The sequence below is a fragment of the Girardinichthys multiradiatus genome, chromosome 14 (genome assembly GCF_021462225.1).
Source record: "Girardinichthys multiradiatus isolate DD_20200921_A chromosome 14, DD_fGirMul_XY1, whole genome shotgun sequence".
Taxonomy (NCBI): Eukaryota; Metazoa; Chordata; class Actinopteri; order Cyprinodontiformes; family Goodeidae; genus Girardinichthys; species Girardinichthys multiradiatus.
Window position 1 is genome coordinate 16430032 of NC_061807.1, and position 18076 is coordinate 16448107.

The window sequence follows — 18076 nt, forward strand, 5'->3', positions numbered from 1 at the left end:
TTACAATCATACAAATATATTAGTTTGTTTTATTCAATTATATCCAATAATACATCTCCCTTGACTTTGTGTAAGTTATTATAGAAATAAATACAGATCATATTGCAAATGCAGAGTTTGGGATAGTGAGAAGAAGATTAGGTGGTTAAAGGGGGTCAAAGAGTAAATGCTGGGTGACTCCTGTTTCTTTGAAGGTGTCCAGTAAAAGATCAGCGCATGCATGCTCATTGTCCCTCCACGTTGATGCAGTCTGTGAGCTCCACGGCTCTCTCTATGATCCCCCTTTTAGCTCCTTTTTCCCCAATGATCCGTAGGTCTGGATGGCAGAGTGTAGCGGCGTTATTCCACCTCGCAGGGGCCAGGAGGCTTTACCCCATTTCCCCTGTCACGCTTGCATGGATACACATAGAAGGATAAATAGATATATGTACTTTTTTCCCCAGTAGAATACAAAAATAGTCTCATTGTGGCTTTGATAACTGGAAGACTGAAGCAATATTTTTGCATTTGGAAGACGGGAAGAAAAACATAACGTGGTGATGATTTCCTTACAGTTTCTGTGGAAGCTCACAATGACTTGAAAAATACAGTTAAAAGGAAATGGCATATCTCATTCATGGATGAAGAAGGTGTTTGTGTGTGTGAAAGAGAGTTGTAGATTAAAATCCAGATGAGGAAGGTTGAAGGTTGAAGGTCAGACGCTTGGTTTGAGCAGTTACCTCTTTCTATAAGTTAAACTTTTATACTCACATTTACCACAATGTAAAGGTAAAACACACAAAGATGCATTCATGGTAAAAGAAAGTACACCCACTTTCATTGTTGGAGAATACTAAAAAAAGTTAATCTTCACCTGGTTCTAAAATGTATGTAATCTAATTTTATGGTACAGAAAAACACTCAGCAGAATCCACATTGGCATTATTTATTAAACAAAGAAGAAGCCAATAGGGAAAATGTTATGTAAAATAAGTACACCCATGTTGCTTCCAAAGGATTTAACAGGGAAAGTAGCAGCTAGATGCAAAGGTTCGATCGTTTAAATGTGTGTTACTACAACGACAATATGGAGAGTTAATGACACTGATCTGAAAAGCAAATGTTGCCACCAATCAAACTTGGAAGGGACATTTGGCCATTTCTAAACTATTTGAGGTCCATCATTTTATAGTGTGAAAGATTACTCGTCAAGGCAATGTCCCAGCAAATTCATCTCAAGGTATGAGCATGTAAAGGTCAGGAGAAAAAGCAAAACAACCCAAGAGCTTCACCTCAGATCTCACAGGCCTCAGTTGGCATGTTAAATGTTAAAGTTCAAGACAGGAAAATAGACAAATACTTAACAAAAAATGTCTTCTCTCTATCACAATGTTGGATTGATGTGTTTTTGGAAGATGAGGCTAAAGTAGAGATGTCTGGCCATAATGCACAGCACCATGTTTAACAGAAATCACAAACACCTCATAACCAACTGTCAAACACTGTGGTGAAGGTGCAGTGTGAAGCTAAATGTGATGTTGCCAGTCTAAGTGCTACAGCTTGGCCCAAACTTTGCCATGAACAGGACCATGATCCCAAACACACCAGCAAATATACAGCAGAATGACTGAAAAAGATAATAATCAAGGTCTTACAATGGACCAGTCAAACCCCAGACCTCAATATGATTGAAATGCTATGATGGGACCTTAAGGGACATATAAAGAAAGAAATGCTGAATGAACTGAAGCAGTGTTAGAAAAAAAGAGTATTCCACAATGATGCAAGAGACACTGAAAATTACTTCTAAGTGTCATTCCTGCTGTGGTTCTACAAGACGTGGAATCAAGGGGTGTACAGTCCGTTTTGGCTGGGTACTGGTTGATGTTTGATAAATAAAGGCAGAGTGGATCCTGTTGTTTCCTCTTGCACACTTGAGATTAGATTTACATATTCTTAAAAGCTGATAAAGGTCAGCTCATTTTATCATGAATGTATGTCTTTAGACATCAAGTTAAACAATAAATCACACATTTAGACTCAATAAGGAGTTACAATGGACACCAGGGTAAATGTCAATACATTTCACAGTAATTCCACCAATAAATATGCAAATCACAATCCAAATTTCCTTAAAATACAGTCAAAACAGTCAGGGACAGGTAAGGAAGCAGTTCAAAATTACAAATAAAAATGCGTTAGCTGCTAAAAGGTGAAGTCCCTCCTTGGTCATCTTCGTTAAGGTATCCATCCTGCTTCCTTCACTGGCAAGCTGGAGGGTGGATGGGAGCAATGCAGATGTGCCTTAAAAATGTATACATGTGAAGTGAATCTGTTGCTACACAGGATATGACAGTAGGCACTCTGGATTCCAGTATAAAAGCACTTTCAATGGGGCAGCTTAACCAAAAGTCAGTCTGAGGAAGGCTCCACTCTTTAGTCAGAGCCTCCCCGCTTCCTCCCTCTCTCTTTTTTGTGTTTTCTGCTGCATTGCAGATGTGGCGGAGGGACTCCACCTCAAACTAATGCACGCACACTTAAACAGCCATCACACAAAAAGGGACAAAGTGCTAGAAAATTAAAAGCTGCAATAAAACACACACATTAACCCCTTTTTCCACCATGTGCTCTCCCAGAGAATGTGGCTGCATCTAGTTTATGAACTTTATTGCTTTTCACCCAAGGACCCCTACTGATTTTAATTTTTCACATGTATACAAAGATTTTACACCAGGGCTCTTACACATTTTTTTAAAGGGAAGGTGGGTTTTATTGGAAGTAAGAGCCTCTCCTGGTGTGTCAGAGTCCTTCAAAACCCTGCATGACCCCCCTCTCTGCAGCTGTAATTCGCTCTGTAAGCATGGAGGGAGGCCCTGACTAGAGAGAAATGGAAGTAAAGGGAGTCCCAGGAGAGAGAGGTGTGTGTGAACTTATGTGTGAAGAGAGCAGCTGAATCAGATATACATCATTTAACTCCCTTTCCATAGCAGCTCACTTGGCTTCCGTCTCCTTTCATACGAACAAATGGTGATGCCAAACTCTTAGAAGGGGCCAATATTTAATGTTTTGGTGTTGGAAACCGGAGACATTCATCTGTGAGTTAAAGGCGGTAAATTCAGCCATTGGGAGGTGGGGTTCACCAATCATACATGTGCTCTGATAGACGGCCCAGAGAGACAAATGGCAAACTTTACATGGTGCAATTCAAGCAATATCGTTTGAAGTGAAGAATGGAGGGTTGGAGAGCAGATAGGCTGGAACAGACTCACAGAAGAACAAGGGAATAAAAAGATGGAGACTGAATACAGTAAAACACTCTCATGCAATCATGCCCTCCACTCGCAATGAATGTGTTAGTAATTCTTTCTTGATGTAACCCTGAAAATATATCCATAACACTGCAATCAAGGAGTTACACAATATATTTATCTATATATCATGAACCTGATCTTAAATGGCAATATCTATTCACTTTCTGATTTTTTGTTTAAAACCAGAAATGTTTGGCTGTGATCTGAAAACTCTAGAGATGCACAGAGAGATTAGCTGTTGACTGCAATCAGACAATTTTAAGTATCAGCCCTGACTGGTGACCTGTCGGTCGGAAACGCAACAATCTGTTCTTTACATAGGCCGTAACACCAACATTTTTCTGTCCATCTCTTTTCTGCTGTTACTGAGAGAGGATGACACAGCGTTAGCTATTTTCAGCATCAACACTGTTAATATGAGGTCAGAGGAAGCTAGAAGATCTAACAATATATTTTAAATTGTGTATTTTCTGCTAGATCTTTGCGGTTCATTCAGGCTGTGAGAGAGACAAACTTTCACCAGATAACAGGAAGGCCAAAGGCATTACAGCAAGGGGGCTGTTTTATTGTATTGTGCTCTTAACCTGTCTGTCATGGAACATGCTGGATTTGGAAAATTTGGAAGCCTTTTCAAGATCTTACACTTAAGGTAAGAATCTACCTTTTAGTAATGCTAGCTTTACATAATATATAGAATGTTAAAGTCAGTTTAAAATGTCAATTCTGTAATCGCTTTGTCTTAAAACGACAGTAAAACCTTGTTTTACAGCAAGTGCTCTAACAAAGAGTGACATCACTTCTTCTCTCTGCTAAATGTTGAATGTTTGTCTTATACCTACCTATAACTATACCTTATAGTTTTAAAAAGAGAAATCAGAATGGTCCAGAATTTATATGGGAAGGTCAATGATAAAAAAACAGCTTCAATCAATTTTATAAGCCAGGATGAAATCCTGCCATTGAGAGGACAATAATTAAAATAATCGTATAAGAACTGCCAAGAAAGGCTCATCCATCTACAAATTTCAGTGAGTGAAAAGCAATTTTTAAGTGATAGATTTATCTGGTGAATCTGATTTTTTTGTGACACGAGTGATAGGCTTTTCTGGACTGCTAGAAAAATAACCAGTGTTGACATTTAAATCAACTTGTGACTTCGGTCAATGTTACATCTTCTACAAAATACAATAATCTTATTTAAAACTTCCCCCGTTTATTTAAAGGTCATAGGGAGATTTTTGGGAGTGGTTGTGAGCAATCTGTATCTTAGTACCTAACATCGAGAGTGATATTAGTTTGGATAAAAAAGTCTTATGAATCATTCAAAAGAGTCGAGTTAAGTAGACTCAAGCTAACAGCTTTTCAAAGTCAAAATTAACAACATCTTAGAGTCAAACTAACAGCTAACTAGAGTCAAGCTAATGGCTACTCAAGAAGTCAAGCCCACAAGTAACTAGAATCAGGTCAACAACTACTCAAGTTAAGTGTACAACTGACAAAAATCAAGCTATTGGCAACTCAGAGTAAAGCTAACAGCTAACTATAGTTAAGCTAACAGGTAACTAAAGTCCAGCTCAAACCTAAATAGAGATAGATAATTACTACTCAGAATCAACAGTTAACCAGAATCAAGCTAATGGCTACTTGGAGTTAAGCTAATATCTACTAAGAGCCAGGCTATAAGCTACTCATAGTTCAGCTAACATAAGGTAACCAGAGTTCTGAAATCAGATCCCGGGACATTTGCAGTTCAGAGATTAAAATAATTAAATGTTATCAAGATATATTGTAAACATTGGTACAGTTACGGTCTCATTTATTTTAAAATATTTATTCATATTTAAACAATAAAAATCAAATATAATACTTAAAAGTTTCTATCCACACTGTTTGCATTTCCTAATAAAAATTAAATGAACAAAGTCTGTCCAATTCCCTCTCCTGCTTTTCCTTTCTTCCCTTCCGTTTAGCTTTACTCCTCTTTCTACAAATCTATTTTCATACTCTCTCCCCTTTTATCAGTCTTTCGCTATTCTAAAGCAGAAACAATCACAATCTTCTCCAAATTCAATAGAATGTATAAAATACAGAAAAATTACAATTTAACAAACAAAATCAGATTTTTATTTCAAATACCCTTTAGAAGTTTTTAGATGAGAATCTAGGGAATACTAATACAATCTTGTAAATATCACAGTTTCTTTAATTATTTGACTAGTTTTCTCAGCTGATGAAATGCCATAATTGCTTTATTTAGCAAAACCCCCCAACTATTTTTATTTCGACCTACAAGCTGATACAGAAGACGAAATGCACATTTAACCAGGTGATTATCTGTTAACTGCTTTATTTGTTTGTGAGGAACTTTCAATAACCAAAAACTCATAACTAAACTAAAGGTCACCCATTTATTTTAAAACGTCTTACTTTGGACGAATCCTTGTTGACATTTTCAGGGACAGCTTTAACAGGTCATCTAAAATGGGGACTGTCTCCGGAAATCAGGGATGTCTGGTCACCCTAAGCTAACAGCTAATTAAAGCTAACAACTTAACTCACCTTTACTTAGAGTCAAGCTCCATGTACATCTAAAAAACAGAATGTCATGAAAAAGTTCAAAATTTTTTCACTCAATGAAGAAAATGAATACCTTGTAAACATTCATTACACATAGATTGAAATATTCCAGGCCCTTCTTTCTCGCAATTCTTATGGTTTTGGCTTAGAAATAATGAATACAACACATTCGGTGTCTCCAAAAATTTGAGTATTGTAAACAATTTTTATTGGAAACTTCTGGTGTCACACCCTAATCAGCTAAATAATTCAAAACGCCTGCAAAGGTTTCCTGAGCCTCTAAATGGTCTCTCAGCCTGGGTCAGTAGGCCACACAATCATGGGGAAGATTGGTGACTTGACAGATGTCCAGAAGAAGTCAATGACAGGTATGAGAGTAAGCCACAAAAAGTTGTTTCTAAAGAAGGTGGTTGTTCAAAGAGAGCTATATCCAAGAATATTCATAGCAATTTGAGTGGATTGATAAAGTGTAGTAAAAAGGTGCACCAACAATAGCAATAACTGAAGCCATGAGAGAATTGTCAAGTAAAATCCATTCCAAGATTTGGGAACTAGTGTACAGAGGCTAGTGTCGGCACATCAAGAGCCACTAAGCAGAGACAAATCCTCTACGTGTGCTAACAATTGTCCTATTCCTAATGCCAAGCCACTCCTGAACCAGAGCCTAGGCAGTTGCTCAGTACTCCAAAGTCCTGTTTTCAGATGAAAGTAAAGTTTGCATTTCATTTGGAAATTCATTTTGGAAATCAAGTTTGAAGGAAGAGTGGAGAAACACAGAGTCCACATTGCTTGAAGTCCAGTGTGAAGTTTCCCTAGTCAGTGATGGTTTGGGTTGCAATGTCATCTGCTGGTCCACTTTGTTTCCTGTTGTCCACAGTCAATGAAACCATCTAACAGGAAATTTTAGAGCACTTTATCTTTACTCCTGCTTATGTACATGCGAATTTTCTTTTCCAGCAGGACTTGGTACTGGCCCACACACTCAAAGGTACCAAATGCTGGTTCAATGACTAAAATGACTATGATGTTACTGTGTTTCATTTACCAGGAACTGGCCTAACCCAAACCCTATAGAGAATCTATGGAGTGTTGTCAAGAGAAAGATGAGAGACACCAGACCCAACAATGCAGAAGACGTGGGCTTCCATCACACCTCAGCAGAATCACGATCTGATCGCCTCCATACCATGCTGCACTGATGCAGTAAATTGATGCAAAAGGAGGCCCAACCAAGTATTTAGTGCATCAAAATCAACATACTTTTCAGAAGTCTGACATTTCTGTTTAAAATATCCTCATTTTATCATGTATTATAATTTTCTAACACACTGCATTTTGGGTTTCATTATCTGTAAACCATAATCATCAATATTACAACAAATAAAGGCTCAATATTTTTCAGTTTATAACAAATCTACTTAATATATGTGTCACGTTTTGAAATTAGTGACATAAAATACAGAAAATCTGTATCTTTCATAACAAACCATAAAATGGTTCTCATTGGTCTCATTGCACGTTAGCCTAGCAAAACAAATGTTATTTGGTTAAGAAAATATAGTTTTTATAAATATCTCATCTAAAAGTAGTGAAGTGGTAAAATACTCAGTATTACTCTCAATCAAAATATTAGTAAAACCATGAGTTTAATTTCATTCAGATTCCCCAAACCAAGACTGCTCTGGCAACTGGCAACTTGGGGATACTGACAACTCATAACTAGCCTATATAGCCCCACATTATTAAAACAAACTATCCAATCAAATGTTTACCTATAATCTATAAAACAAAAATCAGTAAAGCTCAAAGGTTATTACCAATCACAATGACTTCATCACAAACTTGAGGCAACTTTTTAAATAGTTGGGGGAACAATTTACTTAAAGAAAGTTTGCACTTATATGTTGCAACAAGAAGGTTCGTTTCACAGTATTCTGTTAACAATTCATATCGGTTTTATTTATGTGTTGACAGGCAAATGCATCTGCTTATGTGAAAACTGTGAATTACCCTTATTTATGAAAACGGCTTAGACAAATCCTGTAAATTGAATTCTATATGGGCTCTTAACTAAAATAAAACATTTTCTTTGCATAACCAATACATAACTCTCGTAGACAAAACTTTAGCCCTTAACAGATTTACGTTTTTATTCTTTGGTTCAAACTCCAATCAAACTTTGAAAATAACATCCATAACTTTAATGATCAAAATGTTGAAACACAGATTTGCATGTCCATAAAAAAGTTTTGTTCAGAATCGTGTTTGCTAAATTATTTCTATGTATTTACCTAACAGTATACAGTCCCAGGGAATTCTAATCAAACAGACTGAAGCCCCATTTAGTGAAACATTTAAGTAATTACTTAGCAAAACATTACCAAGCAATGGATATAGAGATCCATAGAGGCGGTGTGGTCAAACACAACCAAACCAAAGGTCTGTTTAGGTGGTTAATTAATGGCCTTCAGTGTCAAAACTAGCCTGAGTGAAAAAAATCAACAGATGACAAATTATGAAAGTACTTCTTTAGTTTGTTTGTTCTCTTCTTACTTCCTCATTTTCTGTCTTAGTATATTTCCTTTGCTATTTTTATTTTTTATTCATGATCTGACTGCTTTCAATTTCCTCCGGAAAGCTTTTTCTCCCAGGTAGCAGGTTACTTTGCTCAGCGTTTCTCCTGATTTGGTTATCACTTATTATTGTTTACAACTATTGGTTCAGGGGAGCAGAGGATTATGCATGGGAGGAGAGGCATGGAAAAAAGTGCATCCGTCCAGTGCAATAATTCCCTCTTCAATCTCTTTTTGTTCTGCTTATCACCACTAATTCGCCCCTCTAAAATGTCCTTTTGCCTCCTTTATCCAATCCATTTTTCTTCACTCAGATCTTTTGTGTTGCTTTACTTTCAGGGCCTGAATAAATGGTACTCCCCTCATTTTATATGAAACATTACCATTAGGCTATAAATAATTACTCTACTGAGAACATTATTCCAAGAAAATTTGATGTGAAACAAATATTGCTTATTGTGTTCTGGTGCACATACCCAAACACCATATCCTCTAGTCCCCACCATATGATGACATCCATTTATGCTTTCTACCACTTTGGTGAAATATAACCTTGAACATTATTACTACACTGTAAAACTAGATGGATGGATGTGTTCTTTATCTATGTTGATGACAATAAAAAAGAAATAAGACACCATGAAAAAAGAAATATAGTGCTGTGCCTGGCAGCTTGTACAGTCCAGTCCTTACATTTATCCACATGAACCCCAGGTATCAAAGAAATTGAGTCTTGCTTTGAATACGGTGGCTGGAAGGAACTGCAACCTCAATGGTTCGTCTTGGATAAATGAAAAAATAATAAAGAGAACAACTGTCTTGTGCAAGTGACAATGAGTTTCAGAGTGGGGAAATAATTGTTTCCATAGACCTTGTTCTGAGCAATTTTTAGATTGACTGTAATTAGTCGCTAGATGTGAGCTCGACTTTGAGCTGTAGCTGGGAAATGAGTAGTTGTTAGCTTGAATATAAGTAGATATTGTCTCGACTGTGAGCTAGCTTGACTATGTGTAGCTGTTAGCTTGACTGAGTAACTTTTAGCTTGACTCTGGGTAGATGTTAGCTTGACTCTGACTATCCATTATCTGGACTTTAAATGGCCTTTAGCTTGGCTTTATAGAGTTTTTACCTAAACCTGAGAAGCAGTTAGCTCATATGAACAGTCGTTAGTTTAACTTCCTAATTGTTAGCTGAACTCCGATTGGCCAGTAGCTCATATCCAATTAATTGTTAGTTGTAGGGGTAGGTAGCTTAAAAAAGAGTTTGCTAGACTCCCGATTGAGAACTTCCCCTTAAATTTGCCAACTAATTTCACTCTGGCTGTTGTCTACTGGAGGTAAACCCGAAAGAAATTGTAACCAACAGCTCTAATCTCATAGTTTAAACTTGAAGTTTTGGTTTGAATTTGGACTTTGCATTCTATAAAAAGAAACTGTCTGCACAACTGTATGATTTGCCATTTTTCCCACGAATCCATTTTCTTACAGTACAAACATAATCAAATATAAATACCACATCATACCAAACTGCTTAATGTAGTGGTCAAATATCCATAAAATTAAGCACTATTAAATGTTTGGGTTTGGTTAGGGTTGCAGAAATTTGCAGGATAACGTCAGTGAGATGAGTATAGTAAAATGCAAGATTTGTGATGATTTGACAATGTGGCTCATTATCTGCATATACAGCTCAATATAGGTTTGTAGTACATTTTTGATTTATTAATGAAAAATGAAAATCCTGCATATTTTGTTCAATGACAATGACATGCAGATGCTAAATGGCCCTAGAGCGTTTGTGCAAAAGAAAAGCTATTGCAGTGGAACCACATAAGCTCCATTACTACTCATATCTTCATCATCTCCCAGAACACACACCTGCCACTGTATGAATATATGAATGCATCCATGCTTGTGTGCGTGTCATTGTAATGGTCATGAGATCATTTTGGTATGTAAGTACAACAGAATACATAAGAGTGTGTGGTTACACAGTGTGTCAAGGGAGTGATTGGCTCCTTGTTCAACGGTTGAAAGATTCCGATCAGCCTCTGACTCCATTAACAAAGCCAGAGGGATAGGAGGGAGTTTTATTGTGCCGCAGAGTGGAAAATTGACTCCATGTCACAAACTAATCACATGGTGCCAAAGGTGAGTGAAAAAGAGAGGAAAATACTACTCCATTACCCCCCCCCCCCCCTCCACACACACACAAACATGACTGACGAGAATTCAGGCCATCTTTGAAAGTTGCTGACACAAACAGAAGATGTGGACCGAGCAGATGGCTGCAGAACTGAAACAGTGTGACAGACTCACATTAACATGGCTTTGTGTCAAGTTAACATTAGCAGAAAACCCTGCAGGGAAATAAAAACCCATTTGTGAAAAATGAGCTGCAGGGGGACAGATTTTCTCGTTGCACCCGTCACGGTGAAACCAGGAAGACCTTGCTGGGATATTTGGTTGACCGGAGGAATGCTCGCTGGCATGACTGCTGGAGGGCGTCCATCCAGCTGGTGAAACAGGCTGTGGTGACATGCTTTAAAACACTAGACCACTGTTCAGCTCTATACTGAGTTATTGCTTATACACCCCAGGTTCAGATGACCATAGAGGGGCTTTTTAATAAATAGGTAAGGGGCTCGTTTGGTAGAGGTCTGAGAAGATAAAAGGGATTTTCCCTTTCCCAGCTCCCCCCTGCATGGACATTTTAAAACCAGAAAGTTTCAGGTCCATATCCCAGGCAACAGGTCGAGGTTTGCCTCGACAACGTCCTTTAGATGTCCGCTGGTGACCATCACCCTAGATTGTCCACCTTCTCCTCTCCTCCATGTCTTTCAGCGCTAGGAAGTGGAGGTTTTGGTTTTGGACTGAGCATCTTTCTTGCCGTTGTTAAGCACAGGTGAGTCACTGGAGGTCTTGGGCGTTTTTCTGGGTGGACTCTGTTCAGCGACGTCATGTAAGGAGGGCTCCCTGTACATTGCCACTGAGCAAGAAAAATATAAAGAGATGGTAAAATCATCCAAACTGAAAAGGGCATAATTTTAGTCATCACAGCTTTTGTTCAAGGTTTGAAAAAATCTCCCTCTATCACCTCTGCAATATTTTTTAGGTCTCTTACTTGGTTAGATACACTTAGAAATACTTATGGTTCCATTTAGCTGAATGCGATTTGTTGTTAGTGTTTTCATCAACAACATGCTGGCATAATTCTGGCTTGATATTTCACTAATCTTGATTGGTGGAGATCTTGTGAATTGGGTGGTTTCTTGGTACAGATCTGGGACTGTCTGCAAGTTGAGGTCAGGGCCATTTCAGAAACTAGATGTTGGCCTGCTTTATCCAATCTAAAAGGAGTTTGGATTTGGAAGTGTGGGCCACTTGGAACACCTACTGCATCTGTATTATATATTCAAACATTTAGCAGTTGATTTGGGGGAAAGTTCAAAAACAGGGAGGCAGTCCTTCTTCTTCATTATTTCATACACCTTGTATACTGAAATCACTCACCAGAACCGTGCTTGATAGTTGGTACAGTGTTCTTAGGTTTGAAATCCACATCTTGGCTCCTCCAACCATTCCTCTTGTGAGTGGCGCCAAACAACTCAATCTTTTTTTTTTGTCCAACCATAACACTTTTCTCCAGAAGGCACTTTGCTTGTCCTTGTGTTCAGGTGTAGATTTCTGTTAACAGGGTTCCTGGACTTTTCTCAGCTTAAAATTCAAGACTTTTCCAGACTCAGCTTTCAAGAGGTCTTAGTCTCTTATGTTCATTTCACAATATTAAGTACTAAAGTTCATAATTAATCTTTTGCTGATATTTCTATACAGGGTAGGCTTTAGAAGGGAGGTGGAAAAAACACAGACAAGAAGAAAGGGTGGAAAGAAGGGCACAGGGAATAAGAAAAGGAAGGACATAAAAAAACAAAAAGCTTTAGGGATGAATTAATGGAAAACACAAGGAAGAAGAGAAGGAAGGCCGGAAAGGCACAAGAAAGGAAAAGCTAAAGGACACCAGGAAGAAAATAGGGAGGACACAAGGAAGGAAAGAAAAAAAGGAAGGTTTGCACCCTCTCAGTCCATGTCAATTCAAAACTTGTTTCAGTGTGGACAGTGATAGCGGTGTTCCAGTTCCTAGTCGGTTTAAGCCTTGGGGGTTCATTGGTTCAACCCAACCATCCTGACCAATTTCCTACCATCTGAGGGGTAGCAGTTGGGTCAGGTGGTTGACCCTTGACACAGTTGGCTGTTCCAGCCTAACAATAGTCTGAGACACACGTCAAATTGTGACATGGAAACATTATGTTAATGTAAAGTTTCTGGAATGGCCATGAACTGAATCTTCTTTAAAAAAAATCTGTGGTAGAAAACCAACCAGTTTAAATAGGCTCTACTTATTTTGGCGGTCTGGATATTCTCTGCAGAGACCAGCAACACACATTTTATTGCCACTGGTTTAAGTGAATGCAATACAGCACTTAAGGAATAAAGTCTGGAAAAGCTGTTCCACTAAAAAGAGACAATCCTAAATGTGAGAAACAACAATCTTCCACGGAATAAATGAACAGCACGTTTGGGTCAGGATATGTGACTTGTCCTTCGTACCTTCAATAAGTTTGGGCAGGAAGTGAGCGGCACCCTTGGTCTTCTTGACACGGTTTCCCTTCATGACCTGCCCATCCCGGTTGATGCCAATGTACCAGGCTCGCCCCGACTGGGTCTGTCTGTACAGGATGGACGAGTAGGTGACGTAGTAGTTTTCAAAGACGGACTCCTTAAACTTACATTCCGGTGTGAAGTGTTCCTGTAAGACACACAAACACACACATATTGGAATCAGTTCCGTGCAGAAGAAATAACACATTTACAGTGAATGCCTTTTTTAAAATTATTTATATATTCACACTCCAGTAGTGCCGGGCTAGCTGGGAATGGAAGGAAATGGGCTCCACATTTCATTGTGACAGGGTTACAGGATCATATGCCGCCGCTTTGACAAACACATGCATTGACAAACTCAACCGTGTGTGTGCACACGGCTATTTGCTGCGCAGACAGAGCGGTTTCTGATCTGGGACGCCATAACTCAGCTCATGTGCAACCAACAACGATCTTCCTGGATCCCCCACCTTCTTCCTGGTCCACTGTTGGCCTTCAGCTGGCACACTTGTTCAGACAGATCTACATTAGAGTTTCCCAACGTTTCTTCCACCACCTCCCTCTCTCCGTCTTGTTACATATTCCATCTTATATTCTGCCTCTCTTTCAATACGGTCTCTCTGTTTCTCCATCATTTGGTAACCTTGTCGAGGAACGGGCCAATTTGCAGGATTGATTTGGAGCCTTGATGTGACTGGTAAGTGGGAAAAAGGCCTGAATAAGGAGTTTGCTCTCTCTCTCTGTATCTCAGAGTCTCTGCCCCTCAATCTTTGGGATTAATAAAGTATTTTTGAATTGAATTTGAATTGAATTGAATTGAATTGAATCTCCTTAACTTCTGTCTCTTTCTCTGTCCCTCTGTCCGTCTGCCTGGCCTCAGTGCCCGACACTTGTACCACACATAAACAAGCTAATTACATCGACTGTATCGTCCGTTCTTTGATTACACATCCATTCACTCAGGCAGCCATTCATTTCTTTGCCACTAATTACTTTGGTACCATTAGAGCAAAGTGGAGCCCAAAAGTCTGCAATGTCTCAGAAGGTGTAATCAGATTACTATCACTGTGTGTGTTTTTGTGTGCCTGATCAATATCTTCCACAAGATCAAAACGACCACCGGGATCATTGAATGATTAATCCTGAATATATGTGAAGCATTTGGTTTGAAAATGTGAAAGCTAAATGGAAGGAGGTAAATACAGAGGATTCCTGGAAGAAAATCTGTTAGTACAGGCATTTCCAAGGTGTAGCCCGGGGGTGATTTGTGGCCCTCAGAATGCATTTGCGCTGCCCACAACTAAAATATACGAATGGTTCAAATTTGGCCCACCAGCACAGAAGGCTTTTAAAGAGAAAAATATAAGGCAAGATTTTCTTTGATAAATTATAATCTTCTTAAAATGGAAAATGCTGCACGATACAAAATGTTTAGTTACATTATATGTGGTCATTTTAATTTTCTACAAGGTCCACTAAAATCCAGCAACTTTCACTCTAAATTTGGGTGCACCCTATTCATTAAACTTGGCTCAATACAGCAAACTTTTCAAAGTTTTTTCTAGGCAGAAGAAACAACAACCTTGAGAGTGGGGCAGAGCTTGACCTTCCAGCAGATAAACAGCCGTAAACATACAGCCAAAGATACAGTGGAGTGGTTTACATGACAGCACCTTCCTGCAAGAATGGCCCAGTCAAAGTTTTCTCAAAGCAGCTCAACTTATAAAAAATAGTAATTCATGTTTCCACAGTATGTGTCTGCCACTGTCTCAAAGCAGATGCAACTCCTTTAATAAAACATAACATTCAGAGTTGAAATCTTAATGTAATTTCAGTCTCATAAAGATGTCAAGTCGACCCAAACTCCTGAAAATTTTAAGAACAAGAATTTTCAAATAATAACAATAATCTAAACCTGACAGAAAATAAACACAGCATGGAAGAGAGAAAACTGCAACAAATAGAAAAAGTAAAGGAAGTGCTCTAAATTTTTTTGGAGCACTCAAGCTTTACAGATTGATTGCTATGAATGAAGTTTCACTAAACACATTTTTTTTAATATATTGAGTAATCAACAATTTACTACTCTGACATGTATAATTATTTTGAAAATAAAGGCTTTTCTGTTGCAAGAATCTAGCAAGTTGCAATGGAAAACTCATCCTGCCAACTGCTGTGAAGCTTAATGGGATAACACACTATTACCCATCATTTACATACACGTTATTCTCAATGCAGGCACACAAGGGGCAGATGCACATCTGTCTGCACAGATGACTCTGAAAAGTCTTCAGGAGGGGTTTTGACAGATTATTTCCTGTTTGTCAAGAGATGTCTTGCCTCCTTTTCACCTTTACATCCAAAGCTCCAAACCAGTTTTGAGCCTTAATTTTCTACATAAAGTGAAAGTGTGGCCTTCTTTCTCCTTGTGCAAAACATTACCAATGATGCAGTTCCTCCTGTGCTCAGCAGGAGATGCTCAAAACAAGTAGGAAATATTGGAGTTAATCTGTAAAAGCAACTAGTGTGCCTCTCTAGAACTGTTTTACTCTCAGAAAATCTCGTTCACTATCTAAAACCATTCAAGACACAAAGAAGCCTCTAAACTACACTCAGTTTAGTTCCGGGCCACGTTTTAAACTCCATGTTTAATGAAACCTAAGCTAAAATGTCTCATCAGACATGCAACAAATGTGATACAGAGCAGAACATAAACATAGATGGGACTTTGAACATTCCCAGAGAGTACTAGTTTTAAAATGGGTTTCTGCTCTCATGAAACAACTCCTAATTGGCATACATATTACATCAAATATTACAAGTAGTACACAGATTAACGCAGTGTGTGGCATAAATACCAAGGCTTTCAATGTAAATAAACACTGAACATGAAAAGACACTTATTGTCACCTATGAAACTGGACCCACTATGTGCATCTGTTATACCGATTCGAAACAGCTGTTAGCTTGATGCTGAGTTTTAGTTAGCTCAACTTTGTAACGATTCGCTTGACTTTGAGTTAGCCTGACTCTGATTATCTGTTAGTTTAACTGTGATTACCTATTAGCTTAAATCAGAATAACTTGGTTTGGCTTGGTTCTTATTACCTATTCCCTTGACTCTGATCACCTGTTTGCTTGACTTTGAATAGCTGTTAGCCTGACTTTGATTATTGCTTAGCTTTTGTTAGTTTTTTATTATTAAAATACCACAGTTTTTTTGTTTTTATTATGTTTGTGTTAGCACAACTATGATCGCTGGTAGCTTGACTTTGATTGGCTGTAACAGCTGGACTGAGTAGCGTGTAGATGACCCTTATTTCCTGTTAGCTTGACTGAGAGTAGCTGTTAGATGACCCGTACTGACTAAAAATTTGACCCTGAGTAGCTTTTAGCTAGACTAAAGTAGCTGTTAGCTTAACTCTGACTAGCTTTTAGTTTGACTCCAACAACCTAATAGTGTGAATCTGTTTAGGCATGAAACACACACATACATACAGATAAAAACATAAAAAACTAAGGCAAGAGACAACTATTGATACATGGATTGGAAGAAAAGTATTAAGAGTTGCTAAACTGATCATTTGTCTGTGTTTGAGATCTCGTTTCAACTCAAAATTACGTTTTGTCTTCTTTAAATAAACTGCTTTATATAAACATCTCAGCTTTAATTTGGCAATACAAAGAGAATGAAATAAATAATTCAGGTAAATGGAAAATGTTTATTGACAGTTTAATTAAAACATTGATTAACTAAATCTGGAGAGTGTTACCGACAGTTCAAACAACCAGATTTTGTGTGTTTAGGCCTGTGTGTGTTTCAGGGTGTGTATGTCCACTCATGCATGTCTGCTGTTGTGACAGAAAGACATGACAGATCCCCTGTACATCAGTGGGAGGCCACCCAGTGCCAGATGACACACACTCACACACCGACACTCACAACATCCCCAGTGACGGATGGACCCCTTTCTTCCCTCATCACTCACTCCCACAGACAGCCCATACAGTAACAGAGAGATGGAGTGAAAAAGAGGATGAAACAAGAGGAGGAGAAAGAAAATAACCTTAAAACGGTGGGAAAATGACATGAGAGATAAAGGGGGAGAATGAGACATAGATCGGATTAGTTTCCAGCTATGACAAATACCTCCTCGTCTTATTTTCACCTGCAGACATTGACAGACATCATTCAGCCAACAAGCAGCCTCCAAGTCAGTCATCAGTCGAGGGATTGATTCTCCGTAAGATCTCTGCCAAAGTCAATAAGCATCGGAGCTGGAAAAAACCATGATCAGGCGTTTATTGGATGTGGGACATGGTGACAGTCTGTGAACACTCCTATAACCTACGAGCTAGTAACACACAAAGGTTAATCCAGAAACTTTACACAACCAGACATGATCCCTCAACTTGTGTCATCTAGATTATTGTTGAAATGCTGTTTTTTCTCCAGGCTTTATTAAGCGATGTTTGTGGTTTCATGTGTCAGCAACTAGAGCTGATCAATTCTGACAGTTCCGTCAGAGCTGAATCTGAATCAATTTAGTTTCTGGGAGCCACCAGAAGAGTTAAAGATAAATATTAGGGACAAGACTTACAGTACAGAAGGTAAAGTCCGCAGAAAAATTCTAAAAGACCTTCAGCAAGTCAGACCTTTAATAGATTAAAAGAAAATATGTCTGCTTTGAAGAAAAATGTGATTTTTCCAAAAACTAAAAGTGTCTGCTGAGAGAAATTAGCCTACGAGAATGAAGCAGGTTTATTAGGAGTTTAGCACAAAAAGGATTCAGCATTTATGAGATTTAGACACAACATCAATCTTTGTTTCACATTTCTGAGTATCTACCTTCACACGTTAAAAACGTTTTTAAAACAAACCATTGTTATTTGTTTTTAAATCCACCTTTCTTATATAACACACTTTGTTGTGAGAGGAGATGTTCCAAGCTGTTCTTTGATTCCTGATGATTGA

The 18076-nt window shown here is 38.3% G+C and overlaps 1 protein-coding gene across 1 annotated transcript in view; it reads right to left on the bottom strand.

Annotated features, from left to right (window-relative positions):
• Positions 1–18076, bottom strand: part of fgf11a (fibroblast growth factor 11a) — a 126450-nt gene continuing 108374 nt past the window's right edge. Inside the window, exons 4-5 of the mRNA XM_047387003.1 lie at positions 13048–13246; positions 1–11428 (exon numbers count right to left, since the gene is read on the bottom strand). Of these exons, the coding sequence (XP_047242959.1) occupies positions 11286–11428; positions 13048–13246 (342 nt within the window). The 3' untranslated portion in view covers positions 1–11285. The remainder of the gene's footprint in view (positions 11429–13047; positions 13247–18076) is intronic.